The 18,361-nt window shown below is 37.9% G+C and overlaps 1 protein-coding gene across 1 annotated transcript; it reads right to left on the reverse strand.

Moving 5' to 3' along the window:
• Positions 1 to 423: 423 nt before the first annotated feature.
• GFM2 (G elongation factor, mitochondrial 2) lies at positions 424 to 17,685 on the reverse strand. Its single transcript, XM_010287469.1, has 20 exons — positions 17,623 to 17,685; positions 17,011 to 17,095; positions 15,558 to 15,603; positions 14,456 to 14,553; positions 13,214 to 13,339; positions 12,724 to 12,812; positions 11,434 to 11,522; positions 11,124 to 11,184; positions 10,850 to 11,035; positions 7,999 to 8,079; positions 7,121 to 7,269; positions 6,462 to 6,602; positions 6,281 to 6,380; positions 5,371 to 5,560; positions 3,965 to 4,041; positions 3,348 to 3,486; positions 3,010 to 3,195; positions 1,489 to 1,604; positions 1,061 to 1,243; positions 424 to 594 (listed from the first exon to the last, which is right to left on the reverse strand). Exons 1-20 carry the CDS (start codon positions 17,683 to 17,685, stop codon positions 466 to 468), a joined length of 2,334 nt encoding a protein of 777 aa, XP_010285771.1. The 3' UTR covers positions 424 to 465.
• Positions 17,686 to 18,361: the final 676 nt, after the last annotated feature.

An 18,361-nucleotide genomic window follows, 5' to 3' on the forward strand; every position in this document is an offset into this window, starting at 1 on the left:
TTATTCACCATATTCTTGTATTCAGTTGAAAACAAATCAAGATACAGACTGCCAAAACTGTAAAGTCTTCTCATTCATAGACATAACTTAAACTTTACTTACTGAAGTAAGAAACAGTCCTAATGGCACATTAAGGTGCACTTAGTGCTCATTTTTATGAAGAGGATTTGCATCACTTCTTATCTCACAACTACCTGCAATGAGAATTTGCAAAGCAGCAGATAGTGGTTGCATCTCTGGTTCAGATGCTTTGCAATTAGAAGGCTGTGCCAGAAGAACATAGTCTCTTGAACCTTCCCTTGGACAGTTAAAAGCACAGTCTGTGCATACAGCTGCTAATTCGTTATTTATAACAACCAGATCAAGATCATCCCAGAGGAACATACTAGCATACATAAATAGGGACCTGAAAATACTTAACAGGGAGGATAGAAAATATCTTTATTGCTCTACAGAGTAAACCAGTCACACCAACCCCATCCTCCTCTGAAGAAGTGCACTTTGCTCTTGACTGTTCAGGGCTTGGTAACTGGCAAGCTCCAGAGTGAAGGTTGCTGAGCCTGATGTTAGAGAACGCAAAACTGTTGAGTAGCCCTGGACAAAATGGAGAATGTGTCACTCAGTTTAGGATAAAGGGAAGATAAGTTAGCACAGAAAGCTGCTTAGGTCACAGAGAGAGAGAGGGAGACAGTCAGAAGTATACTGCAACTTACTAGTAAGTTAATACAGTAATATAAAAAAATTAAAAGTTCAATACATGCATGAGTAAACCTAATACACTTTTTAAAAAAGTATTCTCTGTAAAAGTAGTATTTACTACTTCTCTAACTTACAGTTAAAAACATGCTGGTTTAACAAGCTGAATTAGGCACAAAAACACTAGTAGATTTGTGGGCACTTGCTTCAGACGTTCAGTAATTAAAACACAATAAAAAACATCCATTCCAAACTTACTCTTCCATAACAACAGGAAAAGTAAACTGAAGCCTAATTATTTTTAAGCATATAAAAAAAAAAAAGACCAGTTTTGCATTTTACCATTGAGAAGATAACCACATACCATCATTTCTGCTAGTGGAACAACAGCAACTACAACTCTGTTATCTTGACGACTCTGGATTTCCTGAATACTACCTCTCCGCTGTGCAAGGTCAGCGAGTGCTGCACTGAGATGATCTTCACTTACGGTGATTTCTAGGTTCATCAGGGGCTCCAGTATTTGTATACCAGCTTTTTTCAAAGCCTACATGGAAGGAAAGGAAAGTTATGTTGACTTTTTTTAAGAAAATTTGACATAACTAAATAAGTAGTTATGTAACTCAAGCTAACACTGCCTCTCAAGTTCTCTACTTCCAAAAGATACAACGGCCCCAGCGAGGGTGTTACACTGTCAGAGAAGAACCATTATCAGATGTTGATAACATATATATTTTTCCAAGTAGCATACCATGCTACTGTGTGCTATGGCAGCTTACAGCTTCACTGTACCTTTTGCATGCAACGGGAGATACAGGCTGATATCATCGTCTGGGAAGTGTCAGGATGCACTGTCAGTGATTGCACCATCACATCTATATCCTGAACTGGAAATCCAAGCAAAGGTCCTGGGTGGGGAGGGAAACAACAACAGAGAAAAAAGCACATTTGTTTTTCCAACCATTAAGACATATGCAAAAAAGTTTCAGGATTAATTTGGAGTTTCTCACTTTCCTCTTTCCCCCTCCTCCCGCCAAGGGCATGACTCGTTCCTCATTTCGTGAATTTGTCATTACCTAGCTTTGCCAAGAGACAAAGGAATGCAGACCATACTTTCCTACTCTCTTTACCAAAAGCACAGATAATTTTCAGAACCAGAAGTTCCTTAGTGTGCTCATCCATACAAGAGTTCCCAAAAATCAAATTTTTTTAATACATTATAATATCTAAAACTTGTCCACTGAAACAAGATCTCATTTGAAAAAGTAGTGAAGTTTTCATTTAAGCAGAAGCCAGAATGTCTTCTGTATTTTCCTTTTCAGCACAACGTGATCACAGCAAAGCCTGATACTAACCCACTACCAAAACTGCAAGGTTAAATCAAGTCCATGAGGGATGACCTAGTGTCCTAGGTAGGTTATCTCCCTCCAACCCAGGACTCTCAACCAGACCAAAAACTGTATGAGAGGCCTGCTCCACATCTGAAAAAAAAAAAAAAAAACCACATAGCTTTTCTCCTACAGAGAACATGGCCAGATCTTTTCGTTTTAAAGCACTTAATGGCATGAATTTTAGGCTGGAGACAGCACAGTTCTGAATTTTCTTCAAGGAACATGAAGCAAGCACACAGTCAAGACTCGTTCCACAGCCAGAGATGAGACATGCTATTCAACTCAGCAAAGCAACATGGAAAAAACACCTCATGCTCCTGCTTCTAGAGCATTCTCATTTATAAATCCACTGCCTGTTACTTGTACTGTAAGGGAGAGTTCTTTCACCATAAGTTATTAAATATTTCCTATTTTTAACAAAAATGTAAAGGATGCTTTTAGTCCTTTAGAAAGCCTATACTTTGCAATTAGGTAAGGCTTCTTATTGTATATTTTTATGTATTTAACATACCTGAAAATCCAAAAAACCCACCAGTAACTCTTAACAGAAGTGTGATATGTTTGCCTCCAAAACCACTTCTGTCACATCATTGTGGTTTATGTGATGTCATCAAGTAAACACCTTATCTCTTATACCAGATTAAAAAGCAAACCACAAGAACCCCAAGCTCACTGTTGAGTGACTGAGGAGAAATCAACATTAAAACCAAAGGCAAACTTGAGTTCCATTCTTGGCATAGGGAAAGGAGTGTTTGGCAATTTTTGTAGCTAAGGAAATTTCAGAATTTTCCTTTGCATTTAATGTTAATGTGCACCATCTTTTAGTTTTCAAGCTACCAAGGAGTTCTTCCTCCTAGAAACATATGATATTAGTTCTTACAGAAATGTTAGACTAGTACAGCTGTCATAACACTTCCTTTACCTTGAATGCATGAATTCACGATTCCATTTTCTATAGCTCCTTGGAGTTCCTTGGGTAGCACTTCAATGACATTCGCAGCATACTCGATGTCAGGTTTTGGTGTTGCTCTCTCCCGTAACCTGGGCCTCACCTCTAACTCTGCAGTTACAAAGTGTCGTTTATCTCCTACTGTTTTGTCCAATGTATCTGCAGGGATGGGGGAGGGGGAAAAAAGCAGAACAACCGTTTGGAAAAAAAACTAATGCATAAAATTCATCTGAAAGTTACTCATAAGATCATTTAAAGTAAATCAAGTACAAAACCAGAAACAAGATGTTCCTTCCATTCACTCATTTTACCTGTAGCTTGGGCAGAGCTGAGGATGGTTTCTCTGTATGCTATTTGAAGAGGTCCCAAGTAAGTCTCAATTCCATATTCACGTTTGATTCTGTCATGAATGATCTCTATGTGTAGTTCTCCCATGCCACAAAGAATAGTCTAGTAAGAAGACAGTTAAGAAAGAAGAGGAAAAACATGCAACACCGAGGACTTGCATGCTCTTAATAGTCTCTTAGAAATATTTCAAGTTCTAAAGAGCCTAGAGAGAAAATAGGACTGCTTTAGATCATCTGACATAAACACCATATAAGTGAGAGGGTAATTACTGCTACTGTGACCACTGCAAAAAAAGGTCATCTTACATTATCTTAAAGGCTATGTAATTCAAACTATTTTAATACAGAATTGTCAAAAACATGCACAGCACACGATGACTTCCTCTACTCTGTAAAGAACAAGTGCACAAGGCTCCATTTTAGTCTGATGCACAGAACTTTGTACATATATGATATCAACATTTAGAAAGTCCTTTTTATTCAAGAAAATCTCAATATGCAAATGAACTAACTGAAGGGTAGTCTTGACAGTTATAAAATAAAGCTTGATTTTAGGGTGAGCAATAGAAGATTCGTCTTACTTGTCCTGTGTCAGGATCTAGCTTCACTTTTAAACTTGGATCTTCACGCTGAAGGCAGCTCAATGCGTTATCCAAGTCTGTACATAAAAATCAAACATTACAGAGACTTCAGTAATTTGAGAATCACAACAAATGTCTAAACATCGCTTTTCTTATAAGGTCAAATCTTAGTAGAAGGAATCAAAAGGACTCTAGAGAAGCACAGATTTTGGCAAACAAAGTCAACTCAAATTACAAGCAACTTCCACCTCATTCACTCCAACAAACTAACTGCATGCTACAGAGTGCTTTGATTTATTAATTATTTTAAATTATTAAGAATGCTATTTTCAAGGTGATATTTTGTACTTGTATAAAGACAGAAAACCTGTAAGTGCTTCATCAAGTGTGTAAAAAGTACTGCTCCCTTTTTACAGGTAAGAAAAATTGTCAACTAACGCTTATATGATTTACCTAAATATTTCAAGATTAATTCAACATGAAAAGGTTCAAATGCAATTTTTTTTTCTGATTCCCCATTGTCTTAACTGCTGAGGAAAGCAGCTACAGGGAAGCAGCTACAGAATGATAAACTCACAGCTGAGACTGCACTTATCTATGCAGTGTCCAGAAAAAGAAAAAAAAAAAACCAACCAGAAACAAAAGCCACAAACCAAAACATCCAAACCTCCAAAACCAGGAACACCTTACAACCCAGTGGCTCAGCCTTCAGACATACTGCTCCAAATCTGCATTCTACCTGGCACTTGACCTTCCTCCCCTTCGCCCCCAACCAAGTTTAGCTTTGTTGGAATGAGGATATGGAGTTTAAAGTATGTATTTCCAAAAAGAGTCAAGTGGAACCAGGTTCTCTGGTACAGATTCTTGGGAAAGGCAGTAAGATTACAGGCTACGCTGCACAGGTGAACCCTAATTAGACACACAGAAGTCTTGGTAAGTGAAGACTTTACACCGTTGAATAAAACTGTGAGTGCTGACTGGAAAAAAAAAAAACAACAAACAAACACGTTTCAAGGTTATCTGTACTCAGGACGCTATGTACACTGCACCAGCGTGACTGCAGCAAAACTAAGTATGACAGCAGGAAATGAAAGTGCCTCCATCTTCTTCTTTCAAAATGAAGAACTACTACTTTTCTAGACACAAAAAATAGAAAAGTACTACTACTAACACTGCTTGATATCATAATAGCAAAGGATATTGACAACCACAATCTAAAGTGTATCATCTGTGCAAAACACCAAAAAGGGCCTTATTAAATCATCAATTGATAAATTTGTGCAACTCACGTCAACCAAGTGTGCATGGATTGGGGAAGACCATTGTTCCTTACATAGGGGAATATGGTTATGCTTGAGTATCTCATTTGTAGAGTACCGTCACATGCTTAGGTAGCTATGTTGTACCTTGTTGTTTGGCCACTGAAGGAGGTTCAATTGTACAGAAGAAGACAGGGTCAGGGATCTCAACGCCTGCCAGCAGAAGGCTCTCTACGTCACTGGTAGACCTCTTCCCTCCCCCAGTATCTCTTCCAGCTCGGCGTGCTGCAGCTACTGCTGAAGCCTTTGATGACACTATGGTATCTCCAGTGGCACTCTGTAGATCAACACCCAGTGACCCATAAGACACAGGAGGGAGAGAAGGGAATATGAAAAAAAAACAAAACCAAAAAACCCCAAAAGACAACACCTGTCTACTTCTTTTCCTCAAAACCACTTGTGCTAAACTCCACTTATTTACTCATTCATAAACAATTACTGCAACTTCTCTCTTCAAATAACTAAAATGATCTGGAAGAGGAAGAATTGTGCTGAAATGTAGACTGACATTTCTTTGTCCAGTTCACTGCATTTTAAATCTAACTGACGAGATTTAACATGCTTATGCATGCCAAAGTTGGTTCCATTTTAGAAAATATGTGCAAATGAGATATACGCAGCCTCTTCAGACAATAAAACACTGAATTAGTAAACTAATAGAAGGAAGCATGAAACAAACTTCTTTGCGCTTAAGTTAAACTGTTGTTTTTGGGTAACTTACTTGGAGTTACAATATAAATACAAGCTCAGAACCCTACTAAAACACACCTTCAGTTTTCAGTCCTTTCCATGTAATCAGCACTGCATCTCCCACATCAATTACTGACATTTGTAGATTGTAATAGTTCATTTTAGGATGAAGTGCATGCACATGCACTTCAAATACAGCAAGTTTACATGTCACAATAATCAAGAACATGTCTGAGATACAATACTACAGAAGTAGAAAGCACACTAGTGAAACAAGGTCCCTTACAGAATCAGCATTTTCCATTACCTGTTTTAACCCAACCGTAAGGGCAATGTTGCCAGGCATTAGTGATGGTATTTCAATTTGCTGATCAGCAAAAGGCAGGAGCAGCCGGCTCATTCTCTCCCTGAAAATGAAGTTCTTCAGTTACTCGGGACTTCAGCAGACATTGCAATCCTACACTAAACCATACCTCTATCTTACTCACGTGCAACTTTTGTTAATATTATACACAGCTGACTGAGGTTTCAGTGAACCCGAGTAAACACGAACAAAAACTAGTGGTCCACGGCATTTATCATGGAGAACCTTAAATGCTAGGGCACACAGGTCATCCTTGTACCATTGTCTGCAAAATAAAAAGCACAACAAAAAGCATACTTGCAGGATTAACCCACTCAAACTCATATTTACGTAAATTTCCACTCATTTAAAAAGCAATATGGTTCTTACTGTAAAATTAATAGCGGCAGACTTTTAAAAATCATAATTTATACAAAAAAATACTAATTTCAGCAGTTCCAGCCCCAGTAGAAGATCTAAGACGTCATGTGACTCAGCCAATACTAAAAGATGATACCCCAATTTTATAAAATTTCAATATCCTCAGATTAAAATCACAGTTTAGATTCTAAAGTGCAAATTTGACAACTGCAGATAAATGCCTACAATTCCAGTTGCACTGACCAAAGCAGGTTCAGTACTCAAATGTATTTTCGTGTCCACATCTTTACTGTTACCGACTACCTAGAACCAGTAAACAATTTTAAAGATATGAATGCTTTGTTGATATTTTTCATTTTCTCCTTTTATGCCTTCCTACTTATTTTTCCTTTTTCCTGACCCTCCTTTTCTCCTTGTACTCACAGAAACTCATATGAACGCTCATTAGGTGCAGGCAAGTACATAGTAACAGCATCCAGTAATGGCTGCACTCCTTTGTTCTTCAGCGCACTGCCACAGAGTACGGGCACTGCTTTCTGAGCTAGCGTGACTCTACGGATAGCAGACCGTAACTGCAAAAAAGAATTATTTTCTGTTAACATGTGAACTACAATTTAGCCTTAAATTGCATTCCAGATATCAGAAATTGCTAAGAAATCCCCAAAAGTTAAGAAATACGTTCGCAAATACACCATCACTCATCCAAACTACTCTCACTGCTTTTACAGAGCTCCAAGCCATAAACACAAATGTTTAGATGATAAAACAGCAGACAGTGCTTTTAAGATTTCTAAACATTTCATGCAGTTCTTTTTCTAACCGTCCTTTTAATTCAGAATGCTGTACCTCACCACCTTCAACATGCAGCGTCTGCAGATCCAACCAATTCATAGCAGTTGACAGGCTACTTTTGATAGTAAGAATCAGCAGTTTGGACACAAACCGCACTGACTCTACCTGGAAATTCCATTCACCTTTCCCTAAACTCTTTGTAGTAGCTTAACTTTAAAAAAACAAAAACCCTTCCTGAACAAAGGTAGCCTACTTTTAAAGTTGTGCCTAGTAAGTCTGAGGATCTAGTTATTGCATTATTGTATAAAATTCATACTAAGCTTGAATACACTTCGTCCTAAAATCACAGTACTGTAAATTCACTATGAAAGCTGCTGTGATTTTTTTTGTTGCTAAAAAATGCACATCTGCAAAATCATAATCTGAATGTGCCAAAGGAAGAAAAAAACAGCACTTCAGAATAACAGCTAGTAAAAATTTGTTTATAAATAATGAAATGTAAAAATTACCTTGTCAGCTGGTATTAAGTCAAAATTTTCACTATATTCTCCTAGAACCAGTTCGGCAAATTCATCATCCAGATCTGCAACCTTCAACAGAACAGACCTTTATTATCTGGCATACAGGTGTTTTGCAGATGAGTCACAAATCTTAAGTTATTTAGGAAATACAGCTAAACAGAGGAGGAACAAAGCCTTTAAAGACATCAGAGATCATAAACTCAAGCCACAGAAAATTACAGAAATTAAGGTTTCAGGAAAGGACGGAGGGAAAAAAAAACACACTCATAAAGCTGCTGTCAGGCAAAACATCAATGAGAGAGAGAATGCTTGTACTTCCCCCTGAAACTGAAAAAGCCTGCAGCTGTACAGAGACAGCCATGAAGGGTATAACAATGTATTTCAGATCCGCAAACAGGGCAAAGTCTGAAGTAAGCAGCAAGTAACCTTTGCGAGCCAACAGATACACAGCTGGAAAAAACAGACAAGCCTTCAGGGCATTTTGACCTTCTTCATGGCAAAGACTTGTAAAGTCCAAGAGCTCATCTGTGTTTTCAAACTGTACCACCTATAGCTTGATAAATAAATTAACTACTCTGTAAATGTTGTCTCCCATATTCATAGATGCAGGACTCCCCAGGTGCAGGTAGCACTTTGCCACCTCTAGTGGCTGCAAAAGCAATTGACCAAATACTGAAATGAATCTTTGACAAGCCATCAGAAGTCTAATCAAGCTAATAGTTAAAACACGAGAGATAAAAGAAAGCGTTCATTTAATTAAGTGAAAGCAAAGCGTGCAAGATGGCTGGCATTCGAACTACTAAATTTTACATTGTTTCGGATAAAGAGTATTAATAGGATAGAAAGCATATTAAAAATATTTTACAAACACAAGATTATCTCAGTTATCACACTACTGGTCCACCCCTTCCTGCTTCAGGGAAGGCCTAGAAGCCAAAGGAAAAAAACCCAACACTGTTCTTACGAAGCTTTCTATCTGACAGTACTTTTCTTAGGATAAGAAGCTGAATAATATCATCCCCTTCTAAAACCTGGAAATTTGGAAAACCAGATTGTGTATGCGTTTTACTGAACTCAGCGCAATATAAAATGGATCTCTCCAATTCTGATGTTGCAAAGGAAATGAAAGCCTAACATCATCTGCTTAAGCACCTGCACAATGTTATTCAAAGTTGGGTGGAGGGCAGTACTCCCAGAAAAATGGATCCGTATCCAAGATAAACATAGTTGTTAACCTCCCATATTTTTGCTTACAAAAGTATGCATTCGAATGTAATCACTACTACACTTTTAAATTGTATAAAAGCAAACAGAATGTGAAACAACCCAAAACTTGTTACTTGGAGAGAAGACTTGATTAGAGTCTCTCAAGTACAACCAACTCTTCCAATATAAATTACACAAAATAATGTGGGACCTTAAAATGCCAGCTGAGGGGAGAAGGAAAACACTCTGGACAAACTATTTCAAATGTTCTGCACTGCTCAATGGGCAAATTATTCTTTTAACTTCCATTAATTCTTCCATTCTTCACCCCTTCTAAACTGTCAACTGTGCAAAACCTGGTATCAAGTAAATCAAGCTTCTATTATCTTTGTTAGCTTCACAGTATGACAATTCATGTTAAAGAAATATTTATACTGTTCTTTTCTCATTTCTCCCATGGACTTTTTGGAACAAGATCTGGAACAAGATTTATGGTGGGAATCAGCTGCCTCTAACACAGTATTTACTGCCATTTTGACCAGCCTGCAACATCCCATCCAGCTGCTACTCCAGAAAGGTATGGATATCCTGTAGGTTCTGGGTCCCATCTGCCAGGCCTCATGTATGTGTCCCCAAGTATCTTTTGGTATCTAAGACAGTACAAGATGCCATGTTAGCAAAATGAATGCTAAACCTGGTGTCTGCTTTCTTCAGTTCCCTATTTATAAAGCAGGGACTATTTTCCACTTTACGCAGATATTGTACACCCAGGGAGTCCAACTATATTCATGACGTATTAACATTTCCAATGTACATTAAACATCTTGGATGGATGGAAAGGAAGTGAAGAAAACTTGAAATTAGTTCAATAAGAACAAATGCAGAATCTTGCACCTGGGACAGAACAAATTCATGCACTCATAAGGAGTGGGAATCAACTACCTAGGAACCAGCTCTGCCTAAGTCAACCAGAGTGTCCTGCTGGACAAATGAGCCTGAGTCAGCAGCGTCCCCTTCCAGTGACAAAGGCTAACTGCATGTGGGCTGCATCAGCAAGAGCATAAACAGTGGATCAGGGCGAGTGGTTAGTACCCTCTACCCTGTACTTGTGAAGCTGCATCTAAAACAGTCTGCTTTCAGGTTCCCCAGCACAAGAGACTGACAAACTGTGGGAAGTCCAGTGGAAAACGACTAAGGTGGCTGGAGTGCAGCTGAAGGCCCAGAGAGGTGGGTTTGTCTAACTTGGAGAGGCTAAGGGAGGATGCAAATACTGTCTCTTACTGCTTGAAATGGTCATGGTGGTGGGCCTGCTTCAGGGAAAACAGAGCAAGAGTCTTCTCAGAGGTAGACAGAGAAAGGAGGTTGCAACATGGTAAATTCCCATTGGACAAAAAGAAATAATGTTTCACTACAAGGATGATCAATAACTGGGACAGGATACCTAGAGAGATTGTAATCTCCATCCTTTAGAGACATCTGAACAAGGTCTGAGCAACCGGATCTAATGCTGAAGTTAGCCCTGCTTTGAGCAGGTCACTGCATCAGACACCTCCAGAGGTCCCTTTCAGCCTATTTTTTCTACTGTTCTAAGTAACAGTTTTAAATATATTATGTATTTACTTTAGAACTTTACTTGTTCTATTAAGGTATTTCTGGCATCCTGGACTTCCTGGAACAGCTTGGGATCATCAGCCTCCAGCAGCAGCTTTTGCTCAAAATTTTTACCATCATCTAAATCAGAAGTAGGTTTCCAGATTATTTGTTCCTTAGTCACAACATCAACCAGTCCTCTGAAGGTCTTGGCTTCCCCAATGGGCAACTGCAAAAAGTGGAGATTTTAGACAGCTGCAACAAGTTTTGAGCTCTATTTGAAAGAAAGTAAATACACATTTAATTTCTAAGCTTACCTGCAAAAGCAAAGGTTTTGTCTTCAACTTTTGTTTGATACTTTCAACAGCATATGTAAAACTATATATTAGAAAAAAAGATACTAAGTTACACAAAACTTAATGACATAGTAAAATAGGTTTACCACTCCTAATTTACTGCAAAAATTACTCCTGCATTTACACAAAAATATGCATCTGCATAATTAGAGATGTATATACTAAAAATTAATGTAATTGGCTTGCTCTATGCTTAACAAAAAACTTTAACTTAATTATGTACATGCTCTTACAAGGTTTTTAGCAGTGATTAAAATAACTGTCTAAATACCTTGCCCTGTTTTTGTCCATCTTGTTCAAAAAGCAAATTCGCGGTATCTGATGTTTGTCCGCTTGTCTCCACACTGTCAGAGTTTGGGCCTAAAGCAAAAGACAAAATGGAAACATTAGTGCCGACAGCTGAGCTATACAATCCCTGATACTGCTGAGGGACTGAGTTCAGAGTACAGAAGGGACCTGTGCTGAATGTGTTGTCATAACCCCATATCTAGCAGCATGGAAATGAACCACACAAGCAGCTTTGTCTCATCTCATCTCTCAGCTGTAATCATTCCTCTTCCTTCATTAAGGGCACATAGGCCAGGGAACATGGAGAGAAACTAAGCATTACAGGGGATATATATGGAAAAAATTCAATCATGTAGATTAAGTACTTTTTGTACTTAAGACTTTATTGCCAAGTTACTTAAGCACACACAGGCAAGCACTTCTGTGGCTACCCATGCAACACTAAAAACTACTGTGGTTTTGCTGATAATTTGTGTACTGTTGAGCCGTTTATGATACGCATTTTTATTTGAAAGTTAAAACAGGTACATATGAAAATCAGTTCAGATTCAGAAATAGTCTCTTACCAATCCATGGAAATAATGCAAGAATTTTGTACACAGTTTTAGAAAAAACACAAGCAGATCTAACTGTTTTGTTGTTGGAGGCTGTTACTCAGTTCAGATTCATATATGATGGCACCTAAATACTTTCCAATAGAAAGTTACATAATGTGACTCACACTGATCAAGAGTTATCTCATCCCTCATCTAGGTAAAAGGTATGTCCTATGGAACACAGTGATTTCACAACATGTAATTTTTCCACAGGATTGAACCACTGAAAAATTTCATGCAATAAAGTCAAATCTCAGCCTGCCTCCACCTTTTCTGCATTATGGCCCAAAGGGCACTGGAGAGGGAGAAATTCTGGCTGAAAATTTACTGATTTTCTACATGAAATCTGAAAATGAGAAAAGAACAGATATTCATTTCTTTCCACTGGTGGAGCTAGACAGAAGCATTCACCTCAATCAACATTTGTAAAGGACAGTCACAAAACAACACCACACACACCACCATCCCTACCCCAACTTTAATGGGAATCCCACTTATTTGCCCCTTATTACCTTGGAAATTCCTGTACACTACAGGACTTGAATGCTTGGCTTCCTGAAGCTGAATTTTGATCAAAGCATCAAAACAGACAATACAGAACAACACCTCTATAGTTATTATTGTTTCAGTCTGATTTACAGCATTAGACAAAAGAAAAATCTACCAGTTATTTTTACCTCAACACCAGCTGAAGTGTCAAACACTGCTACTGCTCCATCCAGGACTCTCAAGCAACGCTCAACTTCCACTGTAAAGTCCACATGACCTAAAAAACAATCTTCCTTTCATACCATCATAATTCAAACAGGCAACATCAACAGGTCATTATAATTTGGTGGGTTTTTTTTTTTAAATCATGTCAAAATAACCCTGTCTTCACTTGCAGAGAAATACACTCATCAGTCCTTGAAACACGAAAGACTGTTACATTGCAATCCCAGAAGTGAGGGCAATTTAGTGTGGAAATGTCTGAGTTCGCTTTACACAAGCTAGATTAGGCACCAGCAAATAACAATTAGCCAAAGCTGAGCAGAGCTCAGTATAGGTCTTTTTAGTGGGCAATTAAACCAATTAAATATTGCACCATATTTAAAACTAGGACTTAACATTCTACAACACCCCACCTCTCTCTCCCCTAATAATGTGACTACTTCTGAAGTGTAGTACCTGGGGTGTCAATCAGATTGATTCTGTAGTCTTTCCAGTCAAACGTAACAGCAGCAGACTGAATGGTAATACCACGTTCTCGCTCTTGTACCATAAAATCTGTCACTGTGTCCCCATCATCAACATCTGCGTACAGGAAGCAGGATTACAGTTGGGTAGGTAAATAATTCAAAAGCTCAAATTGTCTTGGACTACAGATGCCAAGAGAGATTTGGAAATACTGCCCCTTTTATACATGTATAAGCTATGAAAACTGGCCTTTTTCAGAAAAAGATAATGTCAGATAATTTACTCCAGCTCGCTTTCCAGGAACAAATGCTTTGTAAATCTAAGACAAGCAATTCCAGCAACTCTTCTGTTGTTCTTAATCCTAGTAACACCATGAGAAACTTAAAAACTAAAGCAAAGTCCAAAATCATGAACAAACTGGTTTTAAAACACATGGCTGGACTCATTGATTGGAATGTGACTGACATTTTAAAATTTAGTCATTAAAAGGTAATTAAGTTAAAACTAAAGTAAAAAAAAAAAAAACCACAAACAAAAAACCAAACAAGGGGTTGAGTTAGAGGTTGCGTTTTGCTTGTGGGTTTTTTTTTTTAATTTTTAATAAAAAGAGCAGCAGTTCCACATTTTTAAACAAGCAGGCTACCAAGTTCAACTGCTCCACCAGCCTAACATCTTCTAACATTCTCATACACAGTAGATAACATGGAATTAAGTTTAAAAGGTCAAGAAGTAGCACAAATGGAGGCTGCTGTGAGCCCTTCATCTTGATGAATTCTGTGAGACTTGCTGAAGCAAGGAATTCTTTCTGTGCTATGGCTTTCAAAAGGAATGGTTACTTTTTGTTCATCTAGTTTCTTTACAGGTCAAAAGGGAATTGAAGAAACAGCTTTACCAGAATGGCCAATAAGCAATGAGTAAAACAATGAGAACCTATAATTAGATGTTAAACAAAACATAATGCACTAAAAGGCAAATATGAACCTGAGATCTCTCAGGGTACAACTGCCTTAGAATGTAATGGAATGTGCATTAAAATTTCATTATTTGATATGAATGATCAAATATGATATTTGATAGGAAATTATTTGATAATTTCATCATAATTCCAAAGCACAACTTTGGAACAACAGGCTTCTATGCTAAGTATTCCACCAGCAACTTCCAATTGCACTGCACGTCATTGTATACTATGAAATCTATCAGAACTACTGAAATACAGAAAGTATTTCTAACCTCCAAGTGTTCTTATGTATCCAGAATAATACAGCATTCTCTCTGTTGTCGTTGTTTTCCCTGCATCAATGTGGGCCATAATGCCAATGTTTCGGATTCTGCATAAAGGAAAAACGTTGCTTTTACTGAAGCAATTTTTTATTTAGTGATATTGTTATTTGCATGAACAATTAGTATTCACTGAGAATAGCATACCAGATGAATAACATTCTTCCTCTGTTGCATATCTGATACAGTGTACATTCTGATACAGAAGTACATTAGTATTGAAATGGTGGATTTCCTTCAGATCAGTAGCACTTGAGATTTTTGGAACAGGTTTCCACACTTGACTTCAGGGGAAGGCCACTTCTTGGCCTCATCCTCACCCATCTGCCCTCCCCACAGACAGAAGCAGCCTCCATCCTCTCCTCCACCCCAATCCCTAACCACTGGTGCTTGAAACAATCCATTGCATATATACCCTTTATGGCCCAAATCTAGCATCCAAGTACCATGAAGTTGTCCTTGATTCTGTTCAGTCAAGTCTTCCTTTATGAAGTACCTTGCCAGGAGCATCCAAACCTGCTTCACTAGCTCTGCACATCACAGGCTTGCAACCAGCCTTAATATTCACCATTAATGCTAGCTGAATTCCCCCCTGGGACAGAAGTAGTCTCGCAAGGGAACTTCACCCCCAAGCCATTCCTTTGGCAGCTCAGCCCCTAACTACCTTGCCCTCGTTACTAAGGCCTTCACCTAACACAGCTGAGCACTCCCGTGAACACAAAGTATACAGCCCTGCCCACAGCAGTGGTTTAGTTGCCAAGACATCCCTTCCCCTCATTCAGCTCCCAGCAACCACCATGGATTTGGAGCTTCCGTAGGAGCCCAGTCGTGGTTCTGATGATGTAAACAGGAGACAGTCCAAGACCTCTCTGACACCAACAGCTTTGTTCTATACTGAAATGTCAGAAGGGTAAAAGTAAGGAAGGACTAACTTTAATTTAGAACATGCACATGAACCACGCATGTGACAGACATAGCAACAACCCATGACTTTTTATAGCACCAATTGCTCTGACTGTTGGTTACATGCGAAAAATAACCTAGCATGACATACCTGGATATATGAGGATTAATGACAGAACGTAGAGACTTAACATCTCCTACAGACAAACAAAACAATTTGTAAGACTGACCCCAGTGTAAAAATTATAATTTTAGCAAAATTAAATATACTTAAGAAAATTCCTAAAAAGCTTATAAAAAAAAATGCAGAGCCACAACTCATGACAATCTGTACCACCTCCAATTTCTAAAAATATGTACTTCATTTAAAAAAAAAACCTCTCTCTCAAAAAAAAAAGACAAATTCTTCAAAACTTGTAATTTAGAAACAACAGGAAAAAGCCAACACAGAAGAATATCATCATCACAGTAAAGTCTTACTCTGCAGAAGCAATAACAAAACATGCCACAGTTCAAGACAACTGTAATGCTGACATTCATCTGGACTGGCTGTTAGATAACAAACTTCAAAAGTAATTTCTCCTTTAAACACTGAAGCTAGATAATTCTCAGGGAGCAAATGTAAACTGACCTAGGTTAAGAAAATATGGGACTGAGGAGTTTTAAATTTATATTTTCTTGAAAGATACTTCCTCTCTCATGCACTATTTAGTTGGAAAAGAAATTTTTACAAAACTAATCCATAATTCAGTTATCCAAGTCATTTAACTTGTGTTTCAGGAACTCACTTTCTTAGTATTTTATCTTTGATAGGCCAAACAGAATTCAACAATATTTAAATGAACATTCCTTCACCATCTACAGATCATCCCTCTTATCAGAGAGACATTAAAAAGACCTCTCATAAGTTAAAGTCTCGATGAGGGGAAAGGTTGATCTTAGGAGAAGCAAGGTAGCAGGCTGAAAATTCACCACCACCCACCCCTTTTTTAAAAAGTTGGTTACCCACCAGTTACCAATATTTTCTTCCTGTCTCCATCTTGATGTAGAGAAAGCGGCCCTGACTCCCAACACCACCTTATATCAATCTATTTCCATTCATCTCAGTGCAGCTACTCAAAAAACCAGCAAAAATTCCTTTTAATTAAAATTTTGTTTTCCAAGTATCTTATTCTTACTCTCTTTTATCCTGAGTCTGCAAAGAAAATACACTAGTGATAACAAAACTTCTACTTAAACAGATTCCTGTCTTTCTCCCCTTGTCCAGCATGGTGGCTATCACCAGTTACTTGATAACCAATTAATTCTTCAGGCAACTAGACAGGGGTTCCAACATGCTTCACAAGTGACCTGACTTTTTATACATCTGTATCTTTTCTTTTTCTTATTTTCTAAAGGCTTTATACCATATATCTACTGAGGAAAGACCAGCAATACAAAGCACTTCTTTTCAGTCCTTGAACCTTTTAACTGCTCTGTATTCACTTCATACACCAAATTCTATAAATAACGACCAAAAGAATACAATAAAACACAATTTAGAAAGTATTCTTACTCACCTTTAGAGTAATCCCCACTATCAAGAAAATAACTTAAACTTATACCTGGTGGAGAACTGTAATTTCTCAGGCTGCAGTTTTGCTGTGTCACACTTAGGACTCTCATTTTTGTCTTCCTGAGATACACAAGCTTAAAAGGAAAACAAAACAAAAAAAGAATATTTATCATTATAAATAATTACTTTGTAGCTACATTTTTGCCAGTACTTGAAAAATAAACTCAAAAAAATATCTACAGGAACTGATACTGTTGTTAAATATCTAAATAAGCTTAAGAGACCGGCTATTTAGAAGCAGAAGCATGAAGATGGTAGCACTGAGGTTTAAACCAAGTCCAACCACAATATTACTTGTGAAGTCATCAAAACAAGTTGTCAGTAGTCACAATATTTTAAATATGTCTAATTATTTGTGTAAATAATATAAATTTAACTAAGGAAAATGTTAGGTAATCAAAATCACAGATAACTAAAAACGTTTACAGAAAAATTACAAATTCAATGTCCATGTCCTGAGTTATGCAAACTCCAATTCCAACATGAAATTATGCATTCTGTTCCAATTTTTAAAGGGAAGACAAAAGAAAAGGTTTACTCAGAATAACCTGAGTATTTCTTTTGCTCACAGAGGAATTATCAAATTCGGGAAAAAGTTTACCTCACTGCACAAACTTGATGACTTCAATGCATTCATCGAAAATGTCCTCATAATTCTCAACATTCTGGCTCTTGTCTCTAAAACTGTTCCCTGCCAAAATAAATAAACATTGTACAAAACGTTTATGACGGGAAACAGTTAAGTATACTAACTCCACATAAATCAATCATGAAACTTGCTTGTTTTTCAAGTGAGATCTAGTTACTGTTTTTCAGATTACCGCTTTGCAGGTTAAATCGGTGTCAGATCTGTAAAAATAACGTTATTAAGCCTTAAAAACACTGCATAAATGCCCACCCAGAAACACTAAACAGTGAAGCAGAAAAATTAACATCAGAGTTTACACTCACGCTCAGATAAGCTCTAGAGTACTTATTACCAATCTGTGAAGTGTAAATAGCTCTTCTGATCTTGAAGGAGGAAGGGGAGCAGGGAAAAGTACTTAGTTGGGACAGAAATAAAATATTAAATACCACGAGCTTTTAAGCATCGCCAAAACCACTGTGACACAACGCCCAAGTGCAGAAGCTTAACAAGCATTCCTCGCTGGCTGCTGCTTATTCAAGGGGACACCAATACCCAGCTCCACTGATTTTAGGCTTCGTGGTAGAGTTTCACAGCAAAGGGAAAGAAGCGTGCATACAGGCTCACTTCCACCCCGCAGCTCACGAGCCAAACACCTGTCTGCTGGAGACGCCGCTGCACTTCGCTGACCAGGAGCGCAGGTCGGGAGCGGTGC

Source organism: Phaethon lepturus, unplaced genomic scaffold, assembly GCF_000687285.1.
Source record: "Phaethon lepturus isolate BGI_N335 unplaced genomic scaffold, ASM68728v1 scaffold9490, whole genome shotgun sequence".
Taxonomy (NCBI): Eukaryota; Metazoa; Chordata; class Aves; order Phaethontiformes; family Phaethontidae; genus Phaethon; species Phaethon lepturus.